The 27637-nt window shown below is 42.1% G+C and overlaps 3 protein-coding genes across 11 annotated transcripts; 1 reads left to right on the top strand and 2 right to left on the bottom strand.

Moving 5' to 3' along the window:
• Positions 1–1187: 1187 nt before the first annotated feature.
• On the top strand, positions 1188–11843 carry LOC113028316 (uncharacterized). 5 transcript variants are annotated; one of them, XM_080288191.1, is made up of 9 exons: positions 1188–1384; positions 2323–2504; positions 2597–2668; positions 2769–2890; positions 2984–3137; positions 10374–10530; positions 10666–10773; positions 10890–10923; positions 11035–11843. In XM_080288191.1, the coding sequence occupies exons 5-9, from the start codon at positions 3127–3129 to the stop codon at positions 11775–11777; spliced, it is 1053 nt and encodes a 350-aa protein (XP_080144317.1). In that variant the 5' UTR covers positions 1188–1384; positions 2323–2504; positions 2597–2668; positions 2769–2890; positions 2984–3126; the 3' UTR covers positions 11778–11843. The 5 variants fall into 5 exon arrangements, with proteins under 5 accessions (XP_080144317.1, XP_080144313.1, XP_080144310.1 ...); XM_080288187.1 differs by lacking the exons at positions 1188–1384; positions 2323–2504; positions 2597–2668; positions 2769–2890; positions 2984–3137 and adding exons at positions 7477–7616; positions 10108–10204 and having other exon boundaries at positions 11134–11843; XM_080288184.1 differs by lacking the exons at positions 1188–1384; positions 2323–2504; positions 2597–2668; positions 2769–2890; positions 2984–3137 and adding exons at positions 7477–7616; positions 10108–10204.
• On the bottom strand, positions 4060–9238 carry LOC113035959 (serine/threonine-protein kinase pim-1-like). The gene is made up of 9 exons (XM_026191876.2): positions 9013–9238; positions 8349–8591; positions 8062–8214; positions 7846–7940; positions 7673–7720; positions 7351–7569; positions 6155–6335; positions 5898–6068; positions 4060–5808 (listed from the first exon to the last, which is right to left on the bottom strand). Exons 1-9 carry the CDS (start codon positions 9071–9073, stop codon positions 5717–5719), a joined length of 1263 nt encoding a protein of 420 aa, XP_026047661.1. The 5' UTR covers positions 9074–9238; the 3' UTR covers positions 4060–5716.
• A 618-nt stretch (positions 11844–12461) lies between the features above and the next one.
• Positions 12462–26066, bottom strand: LOC145419772 (leukocyte elastase inhibitor-like). 5 transcript variants are annotated; one of them, XM_080288210.1, is made up of 12 exons: positions 25955–26066; positions 25736–25848; positions 24643–24842; positions 24479–24550; positions 24257–24378; positions 24010–24163; positions 15903–16020; positions 13867–14009; positions 13409–13486; positions 13174–13263; positions 12928–13102; positions 12462–12800 (listed from the first exon to the last, which is right to left on the bottom strand). In XM_080288210.1, the coding sequence occupies exons 9-12, from the start codon at positions 13463–13465 to the stop codon at positions 12574–12576; spliced, it is 549 nt and encodes a 182-aa protein (XP_080144336.1). In that variant the 5' UTR covers positions 13466–13486; positions 13867–14009; positions 15903–16020; positions 24010–24163; positions 24257–24378; positions 24479–24550; positions 24643–24842; positions 25736–25848; positions 25955–26066; the 3' UTR covers positions 12462–12573. The 5 variants fall into 5 exon arrangements, with proteins under 5 accessions (XP_080144336.1, XP_080144326.1, XP_080144331.1 ...); XM_080288200.1 differs by having other exon boundaries at positions 24643–24824; XM_080288205.1 differs by having other exon boundaries at positions 24643–24824; positions 25736–25793; positions 25955–26048.
• Between the last annotated feature and the right edge of the window lie 1571 nt (positions 26067–27637).

The raw sequence follows: 27637 nt of genomic DNA, 5'->3' as shown, positions 1-27637 counted from the left end.
CTTCATCACATGCCACCACTGCATGTCATTGAATTAAATTGTGCTCTCTTCTATAGTTTGTTTTCTCCTTATCTCTCTGTGCACCCTTTCTTTTTCTCTTATTTTTAACCCACACAGCAGCCTGCTAGTTGAACCTCAGATACAGGAGAAACAACGTGATTTTTGTCCAAGTGGCAGAACACTGGACCAGGGCACGCTGGAGAGATTATATCTCTCAGCTGGCCTGGGAATGCCTTGGTGTTCCCCTGGATAACCTGGAGGAAGTGACCGGGGAAAGGGAAGTGTAGGCTTCTCTGCTTAGGCTGCTGTCCCCATGACCCAGCCCTGGATAAGTGAAAGAAAATGGATGGCTGGGTGGATACACAAACACCTAGAGACAGAAGATTAAAGGAATAATATTAGAAAATGTTAAGTTTCATTTGTCATTTTATGCATATTTGGACAGAGGAGCAAAAATGTACACAGTACCAGCAGCGGCTGTATGCATGGGGACAGCACTGATAGATGACAACACATCCAAGCTACCAAGTTGATGTTTAGAAGAAAATATTTGTAAAGCTCAGAAATCTTAACAAGCAGTCTATCATTCATATATATATATATATATATATATATATATATATATATATATATATATATATATATATATATATATATATATATATATATATATATATATATATATATAACACCCAGCACGCCCCTGCGGGCGGTTTATCCTTCAAGCTCGGGTCCTCTACCAGAGGCCTGGGAGCTTGAGGGTCCTGCGCAGTATCTTAGCTGTTCCCAGGACTGCGCTCTTCTGGACAGAGATCTCCGATGTTGTTCCTATGGAAGAAATATAGTATCATCAGAATTCAAGTATTTTTAGACATTGAATTTATGACACTGAATTTTTATCCTCCAAATTTCCCTGCAAAAATATTCACCTGCAAAAATTCACCTGCAAAAAATTCACCTGCAAAAATTCACCTGAAAAAAATTCACCTGCAAAAATTCACCTGCAAAAATTCAACTGCAAAAGTGATGAACTTTAATGACCCAAGCCAGAGCAATCAGCACCAGATCGAGTCGAGTGGCTCTCAGCCAATTAAATTACGCTGTTTGATCACATGACACCGTTAGCCAGCAGTGTGTCTCCTAAAAGAGAGCTGTTTAAAGGTGAGTGATTAAGTTTTTCTCCTAAATAGAGATCATTACAGAACGCCTAGTCCTACTTAAAATCCCATTTATTATTATTATTATTTTTTTTATCATCTACTCGAACTAAGGAAAACGTTTGACTAACTCAAAGACAATTTCCACGCCTCCCCTGCCTGACTGCAGAGGCAGTTTTGAATTTAGGAGCGCCAAGATGGCAGCGGCAAACCCTGGCGGCTCTCCGGTGAGTATATATATATTTTTTTATCTTCAAGTTTGTCTTTTGAAACCTTAATTTTATTTAAATCCGTTGCTCACGTATAAAGTACACAGACGGGGTCTTTGCTCAACTCGTCTGAGGCGTGTCTCACTAAGCGCTACATGCTAGCATCCTGCTAACCGAGCTACCCTTTACATGCTGTGCTTTAGAAAATGGGATACTCGTTAAAAAAAAAATACTCCGCAGATATTGATAGATAGACGAACACTGCAAATATAATGTTGGAAACGAGAACGGCCTTTGGTGAAGGGGTAAAATACACCATGAATAGAGCCATAGAGTGAATGGCTGCCATGGTTGCAGAACAGCCTGATTTAATGACAAGAATGGGGAAGAGTGAGGTGAAGTGAACCACAGCCACAAAACACGGTCAGACAAGGCGGCAAAAGGGCAGTGATCTGTCCGTCAGTATGAAGTTGGTGTGTGCTTTGGTGAACAAAAACTCCAGACTGGTAGCAGGAAGATGGGAGACTCATGTTTCACTGGAATAGTGGTGAATTAAAACATCCTTTGTTGGGGACATTTCGGTGTAAATGCATCCATACAGGCAAGACAGAGGCAGACTAGACAGTGAAGAAAACAAGGCAAACATTAGAAATATAAAAACGGAAATATAGGATGAGTCGGGGATGAGTTCCTGCCCCAAGTGGAGGAGTTCAAGTATCTCGGGGTCTTGTTCGCGAGTGATGGGAGAAGGGAGCCGGAGATCGACAGACGGATTGGGGCTGCAGCTGCAGTAATGCGGACGCTGCACCGGTCCGTCGTGGTGGAGAGGGAGCTGAGTGTAAAAGCGAAGCCCTCAATTTACCGGTCGATCTACGTCCCTACCCTCACCTATGGCCTTTACATGACTAACGTCCCCTCTTCTCCCTACCTCACATTAGCCCCCATCTTTCTTCCAGGTGGAAAAGACCCGTCACCTTCTGGGAGAGGCGGCTCCCGTGGGAACAGCTCCCACCACCAAGTCCCTGAGTGAGTCTCTGTCCCCCAGCGTGAGCTCCAGCACTCTGTCCACGTCCACCTCCGCCTCCTCGCAGATCTCCAGCACCACCTTTGAAAGCGTGAGAAGGAGCTGGCCACCAAGGTGAGAAAAACGTGGGCTTAGTGGGCGTTCTTGTTGCTGCCTTCTTCCTTCTCTGCTCGGAGCTGATCGGTCTTGTTCCTGTTGTGTTGTAGTGCCTGCGCCTTCTGACACACACCTTCAATACTGAATACAACCAGCTGGTGAACAGCATCAGTGACTGCAAGGTGAGAAATAATACAAAGAAATAAAAAAATAGCCTTTCTGTGTCACATCAGGGAGTTCCTATATTGACGTCTACCTCATCCTGCTGTTGTTTCACTTCAGCTTTCTCTCATCTCACCGATCGGACGTGATCCATCCGTGACGAGCTTCAGCAGTGCCACCCTCACCCCTTCCTCTACCTGCCCCTCTCTCTCGGACTCCCGCTGTGGCTCCATGGGCCAGAAGTAAACATATTTTTAGGAACATTGACCTCGATCTGCAAACGGTTATTGACAGGTTATCCATTTGATTCTAACTTGGTGTGATTTGTGTTAAAGGACCCCTGAGAACAGCTCACGTGCCTCCAGTCCCTCCTGCTCAGACTGTGAAAACTTCCCGATGGTTCCCACTCTGGAGACCTCCTTCCTTGCGCGGGCTGCAAAAGAACGAGTTCCTGAACTTGGTGCCTGATATTGAAGAAATGCGACCAGGGTGAGTAATGCCATATTAACCCAAATACTGTCACTATGACATGTGTCTCACATGTGTCACTATGACATGTGTCTCACAGACCAAATGTAAGTCGACACTCATGTTCTCTAGTTCAAGCAGAAATGATGTGGATCGATTCAAATTCCTGAGCCTGGATGATTTCAGCTGGAAACAAACCAACTCTGCTTCTTCCTCAGATAATTCAATTCAATTTTATTTATATAGCGCCAAATCACAACAAAAGTCACCTCAAGGCGCTTCATAGATACAGAGAAAAACCCAACAATCATATGACCCCCTATGAGCAAGCACTTTGGCGACAGTGGGAAGGAAAAACTCCCTTTTAACAGGAAGAAACCTCCAGCAGAACCAGGCTCAGGGAGGGGCGGGGCCATCTTCTGCGACCGGTTGGGGTGAGAGAATGAAGACAGGATAAAGACATGCTGTGGAAGAGAGACAGAGGTTAATAACAGATATGATTCAATGCAGAGAGGTCTATTAACTCATACTGAGTGAGAAAGGAGACTGGAAAGGAAAAACTCAATGCATCATGGGAATCCCCGGCAGCCTACGTCTATTGCAGCATAACTAAGGGAGGATTCAGGGTCACCTGGTCCAGCCCTAACTATATGCTTTAGCAAAAAGGAAAGTTTTAAGCCTAATCTTAAAAGTAGAGATAGTGTCTGTCTCCTGAATCCAAACTGGAAGCTGGTTCCACAGAAGAGGGGCCTGAAAACTGAAGGCTCTCCCTCCCATTCTACTTTTAAATACTCTAGGAACAACAAGTAGGCCTGCAGAGCGAGAGCGAAGTGCTCTAATAGGGTGATATGGTACTACAAGGTCATTAAGATAAGATGGGGCCTGATTATTTAAGACCTTGTATGTGAGGAGCAGGATTTTGAATTCAATTCTGGATTTAACAGGAGAAATCTGCTCTCTCTTTCTAGTCCCTGTCAGGACTCTTGCTGCAGCATTTTGGATTAGCTGAAGGCTTTTCAGTGAGTTTTTTGGACATCCTGATAATAATGAATTACAGTCGTCCAGCCTGGAAGTAATAAATGGTAAATGCCCTGTATTTATATAGTGCTTTACTAGTCCCTAAGGACCCCAAAGCGCTTTACATATCCAGTCATCCACCCATTCACACACACATTCACACAATAAATGCATGAACTAGTTTTTCAGCGTCACTCTGAGACAGGATATTTCTAATTTTAGAGATGTTGCGCAAATGGAAGAACGCAGTCTTACATATTTGTTTAATATGTGCGTTGAAGGACATGTCCTGGTCAAAAATGACTCCAAGGTTCCTCACAGCGTTACTGGAGGCCAAGGTAACGCCATCTAGAGTAAGAATCTGGTTAGATACCATATTTCTAAACTTTTCAGGGCCGAGTACAATAACCTCAGTTTGATCTGAATTAAGAAGCAGAAAGTTTCCTAACAGAAAAAACATTTAGAGGGGGGAAAAGAAAAAAAAAAAAAGCAGAAAGTTAGCGGCCATCCAGGTCTTTAAGTCTTTAAGACATTCCTGCAGTGTAACTCATTGGTGTGTGTTATCTGGCTTCATGGACAGATAGAGCTGGGTGTCATCTGCATAGCAGTGAAAATTTATGCTATGTCTTCTAATGATGCTGCCTAGGGGAAACATGTATAATGTAAACAGAATTGGTCCTAGCACTGAACCCTGTGGAACTCCATAATTAACCTCAGTGTGTGAAGAGGACTCTCCATTTACATGCACAAATTGGAGTCTATTAGATAGATATGTCACAAACCAAACTGTACACTGGTAAACTGTTACAATAAAAAAGACCGTAATTTTCTTTACGCTTCTTTATTTATGTAACTTTTGTTTTCACTGGCAATTTAGTGTTAGGTTAGGACAAAAAACAAATTAGGAAGGTTAAAGACAGAACATTACTAGATTGTGGTTTTAATTAAAATGTAGCCTTTGACAATGCTGAACACATGAGAAGCTACTTTAAGGCATATCACCCAATTTGTAATATTGCTAAACATTTCTTAAGGCAGACAAGTTATGCTGGCTGGGTCAGTGTCATTTTTGTTGTAATTGATGTCTGGTTTGTTCTGTTCCCTAGTGATGGGTAGGGATGGGTACCAGTATCCGGTGTTCTGACATAATCCTTGAAATAGTAATAACACAGTATCCTCAGCAAAGATGAATTAAACAAGTTTTATTTTAATGGAAGTTTACTTCAAGTCTTCAGATTTTTACTGTCTTTTATTTGATTACTTTAAAGTATATGATTACATTAGAGTAATTAAATAAAGACAGTTTTGATGGAGCTCCTGAGCCAGCCCAAGCTCTCTATGAAGACGAGGAAAAACTCCCCTGGGGGGGCCAGACTGACGGGAAGAAACCTCGGGAAAGCCCATTCAAAGAGAGATCCCCTTTCCTGGGATGGCTGGGGGGGGTTACAGGAATTCCAAAACACTGAAATTTAAAGTGGGCCAATTAAAAAAAATTATTTCCTGAAAAAAAGAAAGGTAATTCATACATCACACATAAATGATAACGTCTGAATTGTGTGTGTTTGTGTGTGTGTGTGATAGCCTTATCTCAGCCAAGTGTGATGCTGTAGCTCCTCCAGCGTCGGCCGCGTCTCCGGGACTTTGGTTAAACAGGCGTCCAAGAAATCCCGGCAGTCTGGAAAGAAAGGAAAGAGAAAAAACATGAAGATGATAGTTCCAGTGGTCCAAGCCATCAGTCAGTCTTGAAGTGTGAGGTTTTCTTACTTTTGGACAGATGTCTTTTGAATTTCAGGCGCTTTTTGAGGAAGCTCGTGGTGTTAAAGTCCCCGGCATGAAGCGCTTCGTACAGAACCACTCCCATTTGCCATACCGTGGTGGGTCCACACCTGTAGCAACTGCGCCCGTACCACTCGGGAGGGGAGTAAATTTCTGTACCTAATAAACAGACACAATTGCAATTTCTTCTAAAACAAAAGGCGAAAATTGTGACATCTGTGAAGAGCAAGAGCAGAATATGTTACCATAGAAGACGCGGTACTGCGACTGCTCCTTAACAAAGCAGCTCAGTCCAAAGTCGATGATACGAACACGCGGTACATCTGAGCCGGTCTCAATTAGAATGTTCTCACTCTTGATGTCCCGGTGAAAGATGTGTTTATCCTCCAGGTGCTTCGCAGCATCAACCAGCTGCTTCAGAATGACCTGGAATCAGAGCAGGGCGATATGACCAAAAATATTTATCACGATATACATTTGAAAAGTTGCGATAACGATATAACTGACGATATAACTGACACTAGACAAAATACTTTACAACTCCACAACTTTATTAGTGCAAAAAACCCCATAAATGTATTTTCACTTAAACAAGCAGCTGTTTTTTTATGTGCATTAAAGTTATATAAAAATGTAACAGTGCAAATGCAAATTCCTTGCTGACAGTTTAACCAAAAGGCATTTCCAGTGGAAATTGGCCGACATATCCTCAGCATAACCATGTAAAATATCCACAAAGCTTAAAAAGAGGTTATTCACACACAATACGGTAATATCACGTTGAGGTGCAGTACGTATCACTCCGCGAGGCGCCTGCCTACGATAGCCGTAATGCTCCGACAATCCATCGAGCGGTGCGGCTTTGTAGCTTAGCAAAGTCGCCGTGTACATAAAATCGTTTTGAGGTCAGTAAACACAACCAGAATTCATACATAAGGCACACGGGATTATAAGGGGCACTGTCGAGTTTCAGAAAAATCAAAGGATTGATTTTAAGTGTGCCGTATTTTCCAAACAACACGGTAATAACGGCGGCCCGCTAGCATGCGCTACCAAAAATCGTGCTTTGTTGTGTATCTGACGGACGAAAGCTAAACCAGTTCCACACCACTAAAGTTGCAGCATTTTTACAAACCAGTTCTGGTTCATCCGTTTCATTCAACGATCCACTTTTGCTCTTCTCTTTCTGCGTCACCGCCATCTGCGTATGTAAACATAGGCACTGCGCATGCGCGTTTTACCTATTCTAGCGCGATATTTCATTTTCCTATCGTTGCCCAAAATTACACCGGTATTACCGTGAATGGTATGATATAGCCCAGCCCTACCTGGAAACGATGAAAAAGACAATAATCAATCAATGGGTTAATGTTTCTCTAATACTCTGTGCTTTGATTGAATGATGTACAGTCTAAGACTCTTCTAAGGCAAGTCAACTTGCCTTGGCCTTGTCCTCTGGCAAAAATCCTCCATTTTCTTCTATGTATTTATCCAGGTCCACAGCGGGGACAGGTCTCTCCATCACCAGGATCAGCTCTCTGCCAAAGTCAAACCACTCCAACAGAGACACTGGGGCTGATGTTTCCACTGATCCATCTGCTTCAGCTGCAAGCTTCAGCATGATGGCAACTTCCACTGACACATTCTTCCCGTTATCATCCTGAAATATTTCAACAAAGTGGATGATGAGGCACAGACGTTCCACAGGTGAACGCTGCATGCAATCCACTAATGTAAAAACAATTCAAGTCTTGCACATTTACCTTCACTTTGCAGTACACTTTCCCCTTTGGGATGTGTTTGATGGCCACCTAAAAGACACAGGGAATTGATGAGCATTTCCTCAGTATGACATCATTAAAGGTGTAAAACAGCTTACGATATTATCCCTTATCTGCGTTACTGCCTGTCTTACTACCACCATCTGAACACTTACTGGTAAATGATCCTTTATGCGGTAGCCAGCAAACACTGCTCCACAGCCTCCTTCTCCAAGCCGGTGCTCCTCCACGTATCTCGCTTGGAAGTCACCTAAACAGACAAACACAAATTGGGTTTTACTACAGCTGTCACACAAATTACTCTCTGCTGTACCCTAAATGTTCATTTTGCTCTTCACCTGAATATAAAAGCTAAGCTGCTTGCTACTTACGTTTCTGTTCAGCCACTGACTTTTTGGCAACGGTTTTGGTTTTGTCCTGGTCCACGTTCTTTTTCTTAGGTGGGTCCCTGGTGTCTCCCGCAGCTTTCCTTTTGCCAGCCTTTTTGTTTTTACTGCAGCTCTCTGAAATCTCTATGCTGCAGTCTGCAGATGTGGAAAACACCAAAAGCACGTCAGCTTATTAGATAATAGACACAAATATCTCCCAAACACTAATATCTTCAAACTAGCAACCAGATGTACACTTAATCTACCCCTCACTCAACTAATTAGCCTACCTTTACCAGTGTCCAACCAGGAAGATGCCTGCCCCTTGTCACCGCTCACATGCTCAAGAAGTTTACGCTTCTTTGCTGTATTGGTTGTCCCCGCTTCATCTTGTTGGACCTTTCGCTTAACTCCCCCGACCACATGAGCATCTGAGCTGGTGGAAGGACCAGCCTGCTCAGTGACCCTCCTTCTTTTTATGGGGGTCGTTTTTTCAGGACTGGCCTTTCTTTTAGCCATCCTGCTCTTACAATCTATAAACAACAACAACAACAACAACACATTAGTGAAAAAGAGCGCTCGACATCAGGACTAGAAGGATTTTGATGTCATTGAATTTTAAATTAGTATTGCTTACAATATAACAACAAGTTTATCCTTTTGATAAAAAAACACACCAACACGAGTCCATACTAGGTCTACTAAGTCTAGATACTGATGACACTTGTTGCTCTGTTTTCACTGCTCAGTCCAAGAATAAACTTGTCACATTATTTTACCAAAAGACAAAGTGCCCCAGTAACCTTTCTTTGATTAGACATGTTGCACTCAGGTTAGTTTCAATCAAAACCAGGATTTAAATCCTCTAAAAATGAATCATTTTATACACAGAGCCTCAACATTGTTAGAAATGTACATTCTGTTATTTGGGGGATTTTTTTTTTTTTTACTTACTTTGATCTCCTGGATCTTTCTTATCTGCCTCAGTCGTAACTTTTCTTGTTTCCTTTTTCATCTTAATTTTTTGAGAACTTTTAAAATAGAAAATGTCACCTTAATGAGTGAATAGTCCTTCAAATGTCTGGATGCTTGACTTTTCTAACTAAGCTGTATAAGTCAGTTCTGTAAGTGAGCTTTAAAAGTAAACTCCGGAGTCTATGGCAACACAACATTAGAACCTTGCCTTTTAGTGACATCACTAAAAGGCAGTGTCCCAAGTAGTTTAAAGAAAAACACTCTGGCATTTCATATAATTCAGTAATTTCACATTAAACTTTCTTTCATTATCCTTTCATTATTTGTTTAAAGACTTGATGTGTGGATGCTACTATGAAGACTTCTAGTTGAGCAAACACTAATAAACACTGACTAGTTTATCTGAGATAAAATATAACACTTTTTTATTAAGTCAGTGTTAACTCTGTTTTTTTTCTGTTAGGATCATTCAATAGTATCAGAAGAGAAAAGAAAAGTATGTTTTGTTTTGTTTTTTTTCTTCAAGATCTGTTCACATGTACTTAGCAAGAGTGAGTACACAGCGTTAAAAAAATGGTACTTAGTGTAGTGAGGAAGGCGAAAAGCAAAGAGAGCATATGAAGGTAATATTGAAGAAGGCGCAGTTTTGAAGTGGTGAAAGGCAAAGGCATGAGTGCAAGCGTAATAAAAGGTAATAGGAGAGATGTCGAGCAGGCGGAGGACTTGGCTGGAGCAGGAAAAGGCAAAAGGGGAAACGCGAGTGCACGTCTGAAACTTCTTCACTGTCAGTGAATCCTAATTCTTAAGACTAACTAAGAAGAATAAATCTATGTATGAATGTCGTTTTGAGCACATCTCCTCTTTCTACTGATCAATTCTTCCACCTAGTGGATAGATGATAGTATTGCAGCTTGTCTCATCACCTGTTGTGTGTTTTGTGTGCTCCAGAACCTGCGTCCTGTTGGAGTACTGTACGTAAAACACACAAACACTGGAGTGAACACAGCTGCTGAACATCTCTATATTCATAACTTCTTCCTGTTATCTCATATCTGTCTCCCTTCATCTGTGTAGGAACGGTGTACAGATGTATGATTATGTCACTCCTGCTCCTCCACCTAACACCTCCACTCCAAACTAAGTTTGCTCTGCTGCTTTGGTTCACTGATCTGCAAGTATCTGTCATTTGTTTGCAGATGTCTGCAGGAATTATTGTAATGATCCATTAATGGTGCCTGATTTCATTCAGTTTTACAGCTTGTCTCGTGTTTTTGAACTGCTTCCCTCACAGTTGTACACAGTGCTAACATGTGCTCTTACTCTGTGTTTTATTCCTGAAGAAAAAGAAAGTGCCCAGCCCAGCAGGATGAAGATGGGCCATACGTCAAGAAGCCGCCAAATGCCTTCATGCTCTATCTCAAAGAGCAGAGGCCAAAGGTCATTGCTGAACTCAACATCCCTGGAAGTGCAGCCGTAAATGCAGTGGTGGGACAGAGAGTAAGTGTGTAACTCTGCATACATTTATGCATCTGTTAATGTTGTCTGCTCATGTTTTTGCATGTGTCCCAGCTGTCCTGTAGTTATGTGTAGTAGCAGTGCTCACAGTGTGTTCTTATGATCTTCTGTCCACAGTGGAAGTCGCTTTCAAACGACCAGAAAGCCAGATATTTCAAGCAGGCTGAAACAGAAAGACAGAATCATGCCAAAGAGCATCCAGCCTGGTCGACCAAAGAAAACTATGTATGTCCAAAGTGCCAACATGAAGTTCCTACATGTGTGCATCACTGCACTGAATGATGAAACAGTCACTGCACAGAGTTTGTATCAGCTAATGAAAACTCTGTGTTTGTTTTCAGGGCAAGAAGAGGAAGAGAATCAGACTTAGAAAAGGTGAAAGAAGATTTCTTGGTATCACAGCATCTTACATAAGAAATGTGATGAAAACGAAACAAAAATGTGTTGAAAAAAAGAAGACTTAATGTATTTTTGTTTGCGTTGCAGAATCTGCATCTGTACATGAAGAAGTTCAACAAGCCAACAACTTGTGTATGAGGCCAGCTGAGTCACAGCCATCTTCTTCTTCTCATTCATTTCTGACAGAGCCACATGAGCAGCCACAGACAAAGCCAGATGACAGCAGCGTGCCTCGCCAGCAGCCAGTGTGTTTGCAACTGCCAAACACACAGGCATCACCCTACACACCTCTCTGTCAAGAAAATCAGGTCTCCCCTGCCTCTCACATGAATTTCCCTGAGGACACCTCATTGGACTCCCCTGTTGCAGCCCTTCAGTTCCAGACAGAGGAAGCCTTTGTCGCAGACAGTGAGGAAGAACTGCTGTCAGTGCTGGAAGAGCTTGACCCCCTCCCCATCACTGCGCAGTCTCAGCAGCCCTCACCCACCCCTGCCTCTCCTGTAGATGCCTCTCAAACTGCATCAGTTCAACCCCGAGTTGAATTATTTCAAGACCGAGATGAGCCCATCTGTTTTGCTGAAATCCAAGAAGACATGTGGTCAGTGCTTGACTACCTCCCCGTCTCTCAGCAGTCTAATGTGCTCTCCTCTCCTCATTCACACAACTACTCGACTCCTAAACAAAATCTCATCTGTCCTGCTGATTCCCCTCCATCCAAACTGGCGTCCTCCCCTGTTGCATTCACTGAATTGCTGTCAACAACCCCCATCTTTTGCCAACTAATGAAAAACAATAATTTCATTATAGACGATTGGACTGATTTCAATTGAATTAAACTGTTACTCCTGTTATTTCAACATCTGTCTTTGTGTAAATAAATAAAAAAATAAACAAAAGATGCTTCTGTCATAAGTTACAGCAGGATGAAACAACCTTCATGTAGTTCTTGTTTTTAACACTGCAAACCTTCTTTAGTTCTTTTGTTTCCTTTCATATTCAGCACACATCTGTCAGTGTCCACTAACTGTCAGGGAAAAGCCAGATAAAAACACTGTGGGGTCTTTTGGGACACGTGCTGGTTGGGTTTACTCATAGATATCAGAAATGATCTGTTCTGTATTCAAAGGATACACGAAGGACGTTTGTATTAAATGCAATATAGCGACTGATCATATGCTGCTTTCTTTGGGGGGTTTTCACCACTATGTTACACAAATCCAGTTTCTAACTGAAAAGAAAATCCTTCACCATTTTCTAATCAAATTCCCTGGTTTCCCATGTCAGAGATGTCATGGCTGAAAGGATCATCGCATATTGAGCTCAAAGCTAAACTCTTGTGTAGGGCCTCTTTCCATGTTGCACCATTCATTTTAAAAAGTCCTGGTAACAAGAGACAGAGGTGACTTGATGTATTACAGTTACTTCCCAATTTACAGAAATGATGTGACTTCTGACATTTTCCTAGCAGGAAATGTGCTACTGTGGGACACTGAAAGAATAAACAGCAAGGCACGTTTTGTTTTAATAACTTTTCTTTACTTCATTTGTATGAACTAGGTTTACCTTACAAAATCTTATACTGTATATAATGTTTTATGTTTAATTCATGTCAATGTCAGCTCGTGTTTACTCGGGTGAGCAGTACCGGCCCACAAAGAGAATGCTCTTGGTGGGTTTATGTCGGATGAAGAAGATGAAGGGATGGTCGGCAACAAACTCAGCGGGAATCATTATAGAGCGGACTTCCATGTCAACCCCAGTGGCAGCAGCAGCCTCAGCTCCTTCTTCATTTACATCCACCAAAGCCTTGTGGACAACTTTGGACACTATCAGGTCATTTGCTGGAGACATTCCTAGTAGATGAAGAGCCCAGAAATCAGTTGTGTTTTATTCTTTAACAGATGATGTTTTGCAGTTTTTGTGCTCTCAATATAACTGTATAATTGATTCAGTGTGTCTCATTGGTGCAATATTTCTCACCAGAGAAGTCTCTCTTGTAGATGTCAAAAGCGTTCTCCATTCCCATGTTGGTCAGGATTTTCTCCAAGTCATACTTCTCCATCTTAAATCGAGGGAGCTTGACATCAACCTCGTTGGGGCTCATGTCTGGGCGAGTCCAGTCCACAAAGTTCTGATAGGTCAGCTCCTTCTCCAGCTGTGTGGATACAGTGTCACTAGCTTGTCTGATTGAAACTGGACATTAAAGTACTGGTAAGTGCATCTTACCTTTTCCAAGCCTGTGGTATCATCGTCTATGTCATTAGGCAGGAATATGAGCATGCTGAGGTCATTTCCTTTATACGGCATCTCAAGAATCTGTCCAGAAACATTGTTTTTATTTATTACTCCATCAAAGATGATCTGACTTCCTAATCTAGAAATTTAGGCTGATATTTGTAAAAGACAAGTTTTAGATCATGCTGGTGAAATCCTGTAATAAGCTGAAAGTGATGGATGTTACCTTGCAGTTGGCCTCAGGAATGGTCGCAAAAGGAAATTTACTTTTCTGCTGCATCATCTTCACCGGCTTAGTGTCGTTCTGAAAAATAGGGGAGACAAGAGAAATGTTTTTTGTGTTTAGTCTCAAAATGATCTCAAAAAGTTCTGTCATGGTTTTATTCCAGCCATTGAGTGGATTTGGATGTAGAGCACACGTCACAACACAATTTGTTCTTGTTAGCCGAAGTTTGTGATGTGCTGTTGTTTGAGATTTATTTGAGAACTTATTGGATATTACATGAATAATAAACTGCATTGCATAACTGCATAAAGTTGGAAAGTGATCGTCCTAAAAGCACGATTTTATCCCCTCAGAGCTCCAGGCTTTATGTTCTCATTCAGCAAAATCCACAGCTCGTTTGTAGTATGACAGATCAAAGTATAACTGCACCATCCTATGCTGCCTTTCTGCACTGTTACCTTGTTCAGTCGAAACTGCACATCAGCAGTCTTCTCCTCCTTAAACTGCGTGTTCCAGCTGCCCTTGAAGTAAATGGCATTCACGAGAACCAGCTTCGTCAGGCTACCCACTGCATCCTGGCTTAGCAAGTCCTTGATTTTATCTGGTAAAAAGAATTTATGAAAACTATTAACTATTACCAAAGATGCACTAGTTACTGTACAACATCTTCAGCTATAAAATCAGAAAACAGGGCAACAGCATTATGGTTTTTATTTTAAAAAAAGGGGGAAAAAGCTGTATGATCAGTATAACAGGGAACAAAAAACAAAAATTCAAGCGTAGGCTTGAAGCCACTGAGGTGGTTGTTAGCGGGGGTGACGCGATGCTTCTGGTATGCATGAATTAATTAAACAGTCCAATAACTCCAGCAGTACTTATCTTGTCCTTTTTGGTCTTTGTTCCAAACATTTTAAGATAAAAGCGCAGCGGTCACAAACGTTTTGCCTTCTTATGATTAACAACACACCTGACGCTGATTACGTGCGTCCACCTTAAATACCTTACATAAACCTACCATACAGAAACTTAAAAAGGTGGAATCCTCAGTGGTGCTTGGTGCCACACCCTCAGGGACTTTAATGTTATATAAAAACACTGACAGCTCAATATCTGCCTCAGTCACTCTCCCTGATCCAGCTGAGTCACCAATAGGAAAAATCTGCTTTTCACAGGAACTTGGTAACAGCAATAAGAGAATACGTAGTTTATTCCAAGAAGATATCGTCTCTCTCCCATATATAACATCTTATTGGAACCGATATGTTCCAGATATCAAGTGGAAGACAGTCTGGATGGTCCCCCATAAATATTTGATTGTAAATAAGGTGAAAGAAGTCTCATTTAAAATTCTACATAAATGTTATCCAGCCAGTCACTACATGGTAAAATTTAAAAGGGACATAAATACTAATTGTACTTTCTGTGGGGATCATCCAGAAACTGTGACGCATCTTTTTTGGTACTGTTCTTTTACACAGAGATTCTGGAAGGAATTTAGCAGGTTTGTTATTGTCCATATTTTAAGGGAGTTTTCTTTACGATGGGAAAATGTTTTATTCTGTTTGTTTAAGTTCCCCAAGAAGTATGAGAAATGTTTTTTATGATGAATTTGTTCATACTTTTAGCTACATTTTTTATCCATAAATGTAAGTTTACTAACAAAACACCATATTTCTGTCATTATTTTAAGGATGTGGAAATGTACATACAATCAATATCAGACTCCACCAACACAAAGGCTCTCAAAACAATACATGTATGTGTATTCTTATAATTGTTACCCTTTTCTTTTACTCTTGGCTTTTTGTGTTCATGTTCTGTTGTTTTGTATACTTCATCTGTTCGTATGTTGTATACTCATTGTTTGTTAAATAAAGTAAAAAAAAAAAAAAAAGAAAGAAAAAGAAACTTAAAAAGGTTACCTCTAGCGGCAACATGAGGTATCAACCCAAAAATGGCTCCTACAAAAATAATGGGATTAAGATTGTCTCATTTCCAGCAGGTGGCACCACAGTCCTATAACCCTCATGGAAAGTCCTTGTATCCTATTATTATAGATGGTAGATTTATAAATGGCCTGTATTTGTATCGCGCTTTTATAAAAACAATGAATGAATTTCCTGCTGCACTTAAGATAATATAAAGATATAGAATCAATAGCAGCCAATCCTAAATGGGCCTGAAAAATAAAAATATGTTAAAGACACAAGTGATCAAAGTAGAAGTACCCATCACATAATATAATAAGAATAGAAGAATTGGCCTGCTATTTACAGCAACATACTGCTGTGATGGTTTTATTAATAGCATGAAACCAAACAGTAAAACCCAGAGATAGTGCTGCTTAATACTGAATAGAAATTAGACTGGAAGAACTGGAAACAGAAAATAATGTGGACGGTGGACAATCCGGTAATAATGTCTCAACTGAACACAACACAACTGATCCCCAAGGATTTACAGTGGAGATCATTTAAAGTTACATTATGCTTACCTTGTGTCTGCTTCTCCACCCAGCTGTTGATGTGGACCCTGGCCTCCTCTGCATTTCCTTTGAAGTCCACAGACTCGAGCTCAGCGTTGTAATGCTTTTTGGTGCCTTTTAAAAATTCCTGGAATTGTGAAAATAAGTCACTCGAAACAGATTCAACAAACTACGGAGACTTCAATCAAGTTCAGTCACTGTGTTAAAACATTTTCAGTCCTTTGGATGCAGTTGAAGCTTGAACTAACCAGTCAGCCTTTGTCTAATAAAAGATTAAAGCAAATAGCTTGTTGGATGCCAATTTAAGTAGCCAGCATAGAAAAATACACAGATTGTGGGTAAGCTGGTTTGTAACGTTTCGGTTCAGATGGCAGCAGTTTTTGCTGACAAATGTAAGTTTTAGTATTTCTAAGTATTAATAAATTACTGTTTTACTTCTTTATATATTTCTTTATACTATTTGCAAATATTTTAAAAGTTTAATCTGCTGTGATGACTGGAACACAAAGGAGAGAAATGGTGCCTTGTCTCTTGTTATGAACTGTAAATAGCTAAGTGCTTAGAGCAGCTGGTCCTAGCACACTTCAAATCCTGTCTCCCCCCCACCCTGGACCCCCACCAATTTGCATACCGCCAGAAGAGGAGCACAGAGGATGCAGTCTCCATCGCACTGCACTCTGTCCTCTCACACCTGGACAACAACAACACCTACGCCAGAATGCTGTTTATAGACTTCAGTTCAGCATTCAATACAATCCACCCCTCACAACTCATCAGGAAACTGACAGACCTGGGCATCAGTTCCCTCATCTGCAAATGGTTACTGGACTTCCTGACCAACCGCCCCCAACATGTCCGGCTGGATAACCACTGCTCATCTACCATCACAATGAACACCGGTGTACCACAAGGCTGTGTGATGAGCCCTTTCCTCTACTCCCTCTTCACCCACGACTGCAGACCTGCTGATGGTTCCAACACCATCATTAAGTTTGCAGATGACACCACGGTGATTGGCCTCATCAGTGACAACGATGAGGCCGCCTACAGGGAGGAGGTGGATCGTCTGGCTGAGTGGTGCGAAACAAACAACCTGCTGCTTAACACCGAGAAGACCAAGGAGCTCATCGTGGACTACAGGAGGAATGCTGACCCACATCCACCCATCCACATTAAGGGGACGGCTGTGGAGCGTGTGAGCAGCTTCAAGTTCCTGGGAGTCCACATCTCCGAGGATCTCACCTGGACGACCAACTGCTCCAAGCTGGTCAAGAAGGCTCACCAGCGCCTCTTCTTCTTGAGGACTCTGAGGAAGAACCACCTGTCCTCAGACATCCTGGTGAACTTCTATCGCTGCACCATCGAGAGCATCCTGACCAACTGTATAACAGTCTGGTACGGGAACTGCTCTGCCTCGGACCGGAAGGCGTTGCAGAGGGTCGTGAAAACTGCCCAGCGCATCGCCGGAGCACCACTTCCTGCCATAAAGGACATCTACAGGAAGCGGTGTCTGAAAAGGGCTGGGAAAATCATCAAAGACCCCAGTCACCCATCACATGGACTCTTCACCCTCCTGCCCTCTGGGAGGCGCCACAGGAGCCTCCGGACTAAGACCACCAGGTACCGGAACAGCTACTTCCCCACAGCTGTCAGACTCCTGAACTCTGCCTCCTGACATCTGACCCACGTTAAACTCATGCACTGAACATACACACACCCACAATGGACAACTGTACCCTCAAACACACAATAATAACATGGAGTGAACCACCACTCACAACCACTAGCACTTTATATAGCCTCTGTAGAAACTATCTACACCCTCACTTATCTTAACTGCACTACTGTATAGCTCTGTGTAAATAATCATTCTGTACATTCAATAATCTTTAATCCTACAACTGTTTACAACTTGCATAGTTGCCGGGGATTCCCATGATGCATTGAGTTTTTCCTTTCCAGTCACCTTTCTCACTCACTATGCATTAATAGACCTCTCTGCATTGAATCATATCTGTTATTAACCTCTGTCTCTCTTCCACAGCATGTCTTTATCCTGTTTTCCTTCTCTCACCCCAACTGGTCGCAGCAGATGGTCCCGCCCCTCCCTGAGCCTGGTTCTGCTGGAGGTTTCTTCCTGTTAAAGGGGAGTTTTTACTTCCCACTGTCGCCCAAGTGCTTGCTCATAGGGGGTCATATGATTGTTGGGTTTTTCTCTGTATCTGTAACCGGAAGGTCGCCGGTTCGATCCCCGGGCTCTCTGTCCTGGTCGTTGTGTCCTTGGGCAAGACACTTTACCCTACGGCCTACTGGTGTTAGCCAGAGGGGCCGATGGCGCGATATGCCAGCCTCGCTTCTGTCAGTCTGCCCCAGGGCAGCTGTGGCTACAACCGTAGCTTGCCTCCACCAGTGTGTATGAATGTGAGAGTGAATGAATAATGGCTTGTAAATGTAAAGTGCTTTGGGTGCCTTGAAAAGCGCTATATAAATCCAATCCATTATTATTATCTATGAAGCGCCTTGAGGCGACTTTTGTTGTGATTTGGCGCTATATAAATAAAATTGAATTGAATTGAATTATCTGAGGAAGAAGCAGAGTTGGTTTGTTTCCAGCTGAAATCATCCAGGCTCAGGAATTTGAATCGATCCACATCATTTCTGCTTGAACTAGAGAACATGAGTGTCGACTTACATTTGGTCTGTGAGACACATGTCATAGTGACAGTATTTGGGTTAATATGGCATTACTCGGGAGTCACGTGATGGAGCATTTGGGAATGGCCGCGCCATAGAGAGTCTCTGACCCCCGTCGACCCTACATTAGTTTTAAAACAAGGTAAACGCTCCCAAATAATATATTTCCTCACTGCGGTGACTTGCTAGATCAGTGTCCTCGAACTTATTGAGAGACATGGCCACAGGAACTAAGAAGAAGAGCGTGCAAACCCGAATCTCCACGGTGGCAGCGGGGGAAAGTAATGCTAGCAGTGCCAAGGTTAGCCCTGCTAGCCAAGAAGAAGGGCCAAAGATGGATATAAGCGGCCTGTTTGCCGAAATGACTAAGCTTGGAACTATCCTAACTAGTGTTGCGGCCGATGTATCTCACATTAAGTCAGATATGGTGGAACTTAAAAACGCTATAAGTGCAATCCAAATACGGATGACCGAAGCTGAGGGCCGCATTTCAGATGTGGAAGACAAAATGAGGAGCATAACAGAAGATAATGGCAAAAACGCTAAAAAGCTTGAACAACTTTGGGCCCGAGTAGACGACCAGGAAAACAGAAACCGCAGAAAGAATGTTCGGCTTATCGGTCTGGAAGAGGGTCTGGAAAGTGGTGGCAGCATAAATGATTATGTGATGAAGATACTCGCGGATGGCCTAGGTCTACGAGGGGAGGAATATGAGCTGGAAAGATGCCACAGAAGTACGAGACCACGCCTGGGACCTGGTCAGCCACCTCGAATCGTGCTGGTGAGATTTCTCCGTTACACTGCACGACAAAAAGTTATCATGACCGCTAAACAGAAGAAAGGAATACTGTGGGAGAACTGTCGTTTGTCATTTTATGAAGATATGACCGCGGAGCGAGCGGCGCAGAGGAAGCTTTTCTCCCCAGTAATGAAGAAGCTATGGCAGCATCAGATAAAGCACACTCTGGCACATCCAGCAAAACTTCGATTAACATGGAAAGGCCAGCAGAAGAGCTTTGACAGCGTTGAGGAGGCAGAGAAATTCGTGCGTGAGAACTTTCAGGAAGTGGTGGAGTAAGGGGTTAATAAGCTAAATTACGTGCATGGGAGCGCATCGTTAATAATTTCATAAGACGGGGGCGGGCTCCCTGGGGTGTCGACGGGACAGAAGGAGGACAGCAGTTCACTGTCCACGGGACCATCACGGACCAGAGACAGTTTTGCCCACGGGGCTTTTGCGCTGTCATGTTCCTTTTTTGGACGGCGCTATTTCTTTTTTTATGTTCGTTGTTTTTTGTTTTTTATTTTTTTGGTAGAGATTCTATAGGTGAGGTACTGTTCTTGTTTAAACTTATGTTCTGGTTCAAGCAGGGTTATCAGCACAGGTTAAATGGTTATGGGTTGGAAGATATAAGGCTTATAGATACCTTAACATGGCATAGTCATGGGGAATGTGGACGTTAATATTGTGTCATGGAATATAAATGGCTGTGGCACACCAGTCAAAAGAAAAAAAGTGCTTAGCTACCTCAAGTCTCATAATGCTGATATTGCATACATCCAGGAGACGCATTTTGCAAATGAAAATGAAGCATTGAAATTAAAAAGGGATTGGGTTGGGAAAGTATTTCATAACTCAAGATCAAGCAAGAGTCGTGGTGTCATGATACTCATTAATAAAAGACTAAACTTTGTGTTATTGAAGGAAAGCCGGGATGAAGACGGGCGAGTGTTGGCTCTGCAGGCTCTCATTAATGGAGTTCAGGTTGTTCTGTGCAATATTTACGCCCCAAATAGGGATGAACCTAATTTTATGGATGAGGTTAACAAGATGCTAGGGAACATGAAGGGCCAGATCTTGTTAGGTGGAGACTTTAATAATGTGATGGATGAATATATTGATAGAAGTGCCATTAATGCAACTTCAAGTACTAGAACTGGGACAGCGATAGATGCTTTAAAAGAAGATCTCAGTGTGGTAGATATTTGGAGGCTTGTTCACCCTATGGAAAGAGAATACACCTTTTACTCTTATTCGCATAAGACATATTCCCGAATAGATTATTTTTTGATTTCTAAATCATGTGTCAATTTAGTAGTAAACTGTGACATTGGTGTGATTGCTTTAACAGATCACGCACCAGTAGAATTGCACATAAATCTAAATGTCGAAAAGAACAGAACGGGTAGGTGGAGACTAAACTCAAGCATATTGCAGGACGAAAAATTTGTATCAACCCTAAAAGAGGATATAAGATATTTTTTAGAGGTGAATGTTGGATCTACGGACAGGCTGGCTATTGTATGGGATGCTTTGAAGGCATTTATTCGTGGAAAGTGCATAGGCTATAGTTCTAAGAAAAATAGAGAAGATAAGGAAAAGATAAAAACTTTGGAGGAAAATATAAGTAAATTGGAAAAACAATTAGCAGGAAAATTTGATGATAATAAATTTAAAGAGATTTGCCAGCTTAAATATGATCTTCATAAAATTTATAACAAAAAAGCAGAGTATGCCCTCTTTCGTCTTAAAACTAATTTCTATGAGAATGGTGAAAAGACAGGCAGGCTATTAGCCAGACAACTTAAGCAAATGGACAATCAGAATGTTATTACGGCAGTTAAAAAGGATGATAAATTAGTTACATCTTCTTCAGAGATTAACACAATTTTTCAAATATTTTATCAAGATTTATACACGTCCGATAACAAAGTAAGTATGGATCTGCTGAGTACATACTTTGATAAAATGAAAATACCAAAAATCTCACAAGAGGGTAGGGACAAATTGGAAACTCCACTAACTGAGGTAGAAGTAAAAGAAGCTATCTGTGCAATGAAAGCTGGGAAGTCACCAGGAATAGATGGATTCCCAGCAGAATTTTACCATAAATTTATAGATTTGCTATGTCCTTTTCTAACTGAAGTATTACATGAAGCCTTTGAATTTGGACGACTCCCTGCAAGTTTTAATCAGGCAGTAATATCACTAATTCCAAAAGGCGACAAGGATTTAACTGATCCAGGTAATTACAGACCAATAAGTTTAATCAATGTGGATTGCAAAATTCTATCCAAAGTTTTAGCAACAAGGTTGGAGGTTGTGATACCACAAATTATTCATCAAGATCAAGTAGGGTTTATCAAGAATAGATCTGCTTCTGATAATATGAGGAGATTACTACACCTGCTGTGGCTGAATAGAAATAACACAAATCCTGTATTGGCTATATCTTTAGATGCACAGAAAGCTTTTGATAGGGTGGAGTGGAACTTTCTGTTCACAGCCCTGGAAAAGTTTGGAATAGGTAACAATTTTTGCAGATGGATTAGAACCATGTATTCTGGTCCAGAAGCAGCTGTATTTACAAATGGGGTACTTTCTCCTTTTTTTAGTATTTCCAGATCAACACGTCAAGGATGCAATTTAAGCCCATTGCTATTTATAATATTTTTAGAGCCATTAGCTATTCAAATCAGAGAAAATGCAGAGATTAAAGGTGTATTTGGGGGAGGCAGAGAACACAAATTATTCCTGTATGCAGATGATGTGCTGATATTAAACCAAGACCCAACTAATTCTATCACAAAACTATTAGAGGTGATTAATACATACTCAATGTTTTCGGGGTACAAAATTAATTGGCATAAATCAGAGGCGATGCCAGTTTCCCAGGCTTGCAGTCATAACTTAATATCGGGCTTTAACTTTAAGTGGGTGGACAAGGGAATGAAATATCTTGGAATTGAATTGGACCCCAATATTGAGGATATTATGGCTAACAGTATGGGAAAATTATTAAACAAGATCAATAAAAACTTGGGTAAATGGAGTAAACTAAATTTGACATTGTGGGGAAAAGTGAACACAGTTAAAATGGTTGTGGCACCGCTCATCAACTATTATACAGGAATGCTGCCTATGTGTATCCCGCGACGGATGTTGCAAAGCTACAATAATATGATAAAAGATTTTCTTTGGAAGGGTGGTAAACCCCGTATTAACATAAATCGACTGTCCCAATCTAAGAAAGAAGGGGGACTAGCCCTGCCCAATATAGAGTATTATAGTATCTCTTTTGAAATGGCTAGATTAGGCAAACATTGGGCAGGGAAAAATAATGTAGACTGGATTTTAATAGAACAAGAGCTTGCATCTCCATTCACACCAATTGATATTTTATCACAAAAAGTGAATAATCACGGTAAGACGCAAAACCCTATTTTGAAATTTTCGAAAATGGTATGGTTGGAGGTGCATAAGAAATACAAACTTGTGCCATATGTACAGAAGTATGCCCCCTTGTGGTATAATCCTAAAATTAAAATTGGTAAGCAGACTGTTTACTGGACACAATGGCTGAGAAGAGGTATCAGAACTGTTAGTGACCTATTTGAAGGGGGTGTTTTCATGTCGTATGAGGATATTAAAAAAAAGTTTTGTTTAGAGGGTAACAGTCATTTCTGGAAGTATTTGCAAATAAGAAACTGTTTAAAAGGAGGAGTTACAATAACATGTGAAAGTAACTCGATAGAGAATTTCATGCTACTACCCCCATTTCTGTGCACAGCTGCGAAATGGTATAATATTTGCCCATGGATTAAAAACAATATAAATAAGAGCCTGAAAAAAGTATGGGAAAGGGATCTAGGGCGTACAATGGATGAAGATACATGGGATTCTATATTGTCGAACAATGGATTATACATTAGGGAAGCCAGGGGAAAATTTATTCAATACAAAATTCTTAACAGATACTATTATACTCCTTTAAGGCTGTATAGAATGGGGATTGGTAGAGATGACTTGTGTTGGAAATGCCAAAAAGCCAAAGGTACTCTGATACATGCCCTCTGGGAATGCCCGCTGGTTTTTCCAGTTTGGAACACTGTACTGAATTATTTGCAGGGGTGGACACTTTGTAACCTACCCAGATCACCTAAATTATGTTTACTAGGAGACAAAGGAGAGGTGCCGCAATTAAGTAAACACCAGTTTAGAGTGTTAAGTACTGCATTGGTAACATGTGCCCGTGTCATTTTGGAACACTGGAAGGACTCTCATATTCCAACGCTTAAAATGTGGAAAGACAGAATGATTGGGAATGTTGCATGTGAAAAGATGCTGGGAAAAATACATCATGTGACAGAAGCTGCGCTGGAACAGTGGGACAATTTTTGCACCTACATGTCTACCTGACTTGGACATTTGAGTTTAATACAACATATGTTAAAACCTCACTTGTTTTGTTTTGTTGTGTTTTTTTTTTTGTTGTTGTTGTTTTTAAATTTATTTATTTTGTTTGTTTGTTTTTGTTTGTTTGCTTCTTGCTTTTGGTTGTTGCATCTCTGTATTTGCTGTTATAAAATGCAAAATCTAATAAATACTTGAATTATAAAAAAAAAATATGGCATTACTCACCCTGGTCGCATTTCTTCAATATCAGGCACCAAGTTCAGGAACTCGTTCTTTTGCAGCCCGCGCAAGGAAGGAGGTCTCCAGAGTGGGAACCATCGGGAAGTTTTCACAGTCTGAGCAGGAGGGACTGGAGGCACGTGAGCTGTTCTCAGGGGTCCTTTAACACAAATCACACCAAGTTAGAATCAAATGGATAACCTGTCAATAACCGTTTGCAGATCGAGGTCAATGTTCCTAAAAATATGTTTACTTCTGGCCCATGGAGCCACAGCGGGAGTCCGAGAGAGAGGGGCAGGTAGAGGAAGGGGTGAGGGTGGCACTGCTGAAGCTCGTCACGGATGGATCACGTCCGATCGGTGAGATGAGAGAAAGCTGAAGTGAAACAACAGCAGGATGAGGTAGACGTCAATATAGGAACTCCCTGATGTGACACAGAAAGGCTATTTTTTTATTTCTTTGTATTATTTCTCACCTTGCAGTCACTGATGCTGTTCACCAGCTGGTTGTATTCAGTATTGAAGGTGTGTGTCAGAAGGCGCAGGCACTACAACACAACAGGAACAAGACCGATCAGCTCCGAGCAGAGAAGGAAGAAGGCAGCAACAAGAACGCCCACTAAGCCCACGTTTTTCTCACCTTGGTGGCCAGCTCCTTCTCACGCTTTCAAAGGTGGTGCTGGAGATCTGCGAGGAGGCGGAGGTGGACGTGGACAGAGTGCTGGAGCTCACGCTGGGGGACAGAGACTCACTCAGGGACTTGGTGGTGGGAGCTGTTCCCACGGGAGCCGCCTCTCCCAGAAGGTGACGGGTCTTTTCCACCTGGAAGAAAGATGGGGGCTAATGTGAGGTAGGGAGAAGAGGGGACGTTAGTCATGTAAAGGCCATAGGTGAGGGTAGGGACGTAGATCGACCGGTAAATTGAGGGCTTCGCTTTTACACTCAGCTCCCTCTCCACCACGACGGACCGGTGCAGCGTCCGCATTACTGCAGCTGCAGCCCCAATCCGTCTGTCGATCTCCGGCTCCCTTCTCCCATCACTCGCGAACAAGACCCCGAGATACTTGAACTCCTCCACTTGGGGCAGGAACTCATCCCCGACTCATCCTATATTTCCGTTTTTATATTTCTAATGTTTGCCTTGTTTTCTTCACTGTCTAGTCTGCCTCTGCCTATGTCCCCAACAAAGGATGTTTTAATTCACCACTATTCCAGTGAAACATGAGTCTCCCATCTTCCTGCTACCAGTCTGGAGTTTTTGTTCACCAAAGCACACACCAACTTCATACTGACGGACAGATCACTGCCCTTTTGCCGCCTTGTCTGACCGTGTTTTGTGGCTGTGGTTCACTTCACCTCACTCTTCCCCATTCTTGTCATTAAATCAGGCTGTTCTGCAACCATGGCAGCCATTCACTCTATGGCTCTATTCATGGTGTATTTTACCCCTTCACCAAAGGCCGTTCTCGTTTCCAACATTATATTTGCAGTGTTCGTCTATCTATCAATATCTGCGGAGTATTTTTTTTTTAACGAGTATCCCATTTTCTAAAGCACAGCATGTAAAGGGTAGCTCGGTTAGCAGGATGCTAGCATGTAGCGCTTAGTGAGACACGCCTCAGACGAGTTGAGCAAAGACCCCGTCTGTGTACTTTATACGTGAGCAACGGATTTAAATAAAATTAAGGTTTCAAAAGACAAACTTGAAGATAAAAAAATATATATATACTCACCGGAGAGCCGCCAGGGTTTGCCGCTGCCATCTTGGCGCTCCTAAATTCAAAACTGCCTCTGCAGTCAGGCAGGGGAGGCGTGGAAATTGTCTTTGAGTTAGTCAAACGTTTTCCTTAGTTCGAGTAGATGATAAAAAAATAATAATAATAAATGGGATTTTAAGTAGGACTAGGCGTTCTGTAATGATCTCTATTTAGGAGAAAAACTTAATCACTCACCTTTAAACAGCTCTCTTTTAGGAGACACACTGCTGGCTAACGGTGTCATGTGATCAAACAGCGTAATTTAATTGGCTGAGAGCCACTCGACTCGATCTGGTGCTGATTGCTCTGGCTTGGGTCATTAAAGTTCATCACTTTTGCAGGTGAATTTTCTTCAGGTGAATTTTTGCAGGTGAATTTTTTTCAGGTGAATTTTTGCAGGTGAATATTTTTGCAGGGAAATTTGGAGGATAAAAATTCAGTGTCATAAATTCAATGTCTAAAAATACTTGAATTCTGATGATACTATATTTCTTCCATATTCCCGGGATCTGCTGGAGCCACTCGCCTAGCTTGGGAGTCACCGCACCTAGTGCTCCGATTACCACGGGGACCACCGTTACCTTCACCCTCCACATCCTCTCGAGCTCTTCTCTGAGCCCTTGGTATTTCTCCAGCTTCTCGTGTTCCTTCTTCCTGATATTGCTGTCATTCGGAACCGCTACATCGATCACTACGGCCGTCTTCTTCTGTTTGTCTACCACCACTATGTCCGGTTGGTTAGCCACCACCATTTTGTCCGTCTGTATCTGGAAGTCCCACAGGATCTTAGCTCGGTCATTCTCCACCACCCTTGGGGGCATCTCCCATTTTGACCTCGGGACTTCCAGGTTATACTCGGCACAGATGTTCCTGTACACTATGCCGGCCACTTGGTTATGGCGTTCCATGTATGCCTTGCCTGCTAGCATCTTGCACCCTGCTGTTATGTGCTGGATTGTCTCTGGGGCATCTTTACACAGCCTGCACCTGGGGTCTTGCCTGGTGTGATAGACCCCAGCCTCTATGGATCTTGTGCTCAGAGCTTGTTCTTGTGCTGCCATGATTAGTGCCTCTGTGCTGTCTTTCAGTCCAGCTTTGTCCAGCCACTGGTAGGATTTCTGGATATCAGCCACCTCCTCTATCTGCCGGTGGTACATACCGTGCAGGGGCCTGTCCTTCCATGATGGTTCCTCGTCTCCCTCCTCTTTCTTGGGTTTCTGCTGCCTGAGGTATTCACTGAGCACTCGGTCAGTTGGGGCCATCTTCCTAATGTATTCTTGGATGTTCGTTGTCTCATCCTGGACTGTGGTGCTGACACTCACCAGTCCCCGGCCCCCTTCCTTCCGCTTAGCGTACAGCCTCAGGGTGCTGGATTTGGGGTGAAACCCTCCATGCATGGTAAGGAGCTTTCTTGTCTTTATGTCAGTGGCTTCTATCTCCTCCTTTGGCCAGCCTATTACCCCAGCAGGGTACCTGATCTCGGGCAGGGCGTACGTGTTGATGGCCCGGATCTTGTTCTTACCATTCAGCTGACTCCTCAGGACTTGCCTGACCCTCTGCAGGTACTTGGTGGTTGCAGCTTTTCTAGCGGCCTCTTCATGGTTCCCATTCGCCTGTGGGATCCCCAAGTACTTGTAACTGTCCTCTATGTCTGGGGGGGGGGGCTACATGAATAGGATGAGGGACCTATGGTGTGTGTGTGTGTGTGTATATATATATATATATATATATATATATATATATATATATATATATATATATATATATATATATATATATATATATATATATATATATATATACACATTTCAAAATGGCTCATGTTTATTAGTACACACAAAACACAACTTTGTTTTTCATGTATTTGGTCACGTGCCT

The sequence above is a fragment of the Astatotilapia calliptera genome, chromosome 2, assembly GCF_964374335.1.
Source record: "Astatotilapia calliptera chromosome 2, fAstCal68.1, whole genome shotgun sequence".
Classification (NCBI taxonomy): Eukaryota; Metazoa; Chordata; class Actinopteri; order Cichliformes; family Cichlidae; genus Astatotilapia; species Astatotilapia calliptera.
This window is presented reverse-complemented; position numbering and strand designations above follow the sequence as displayed.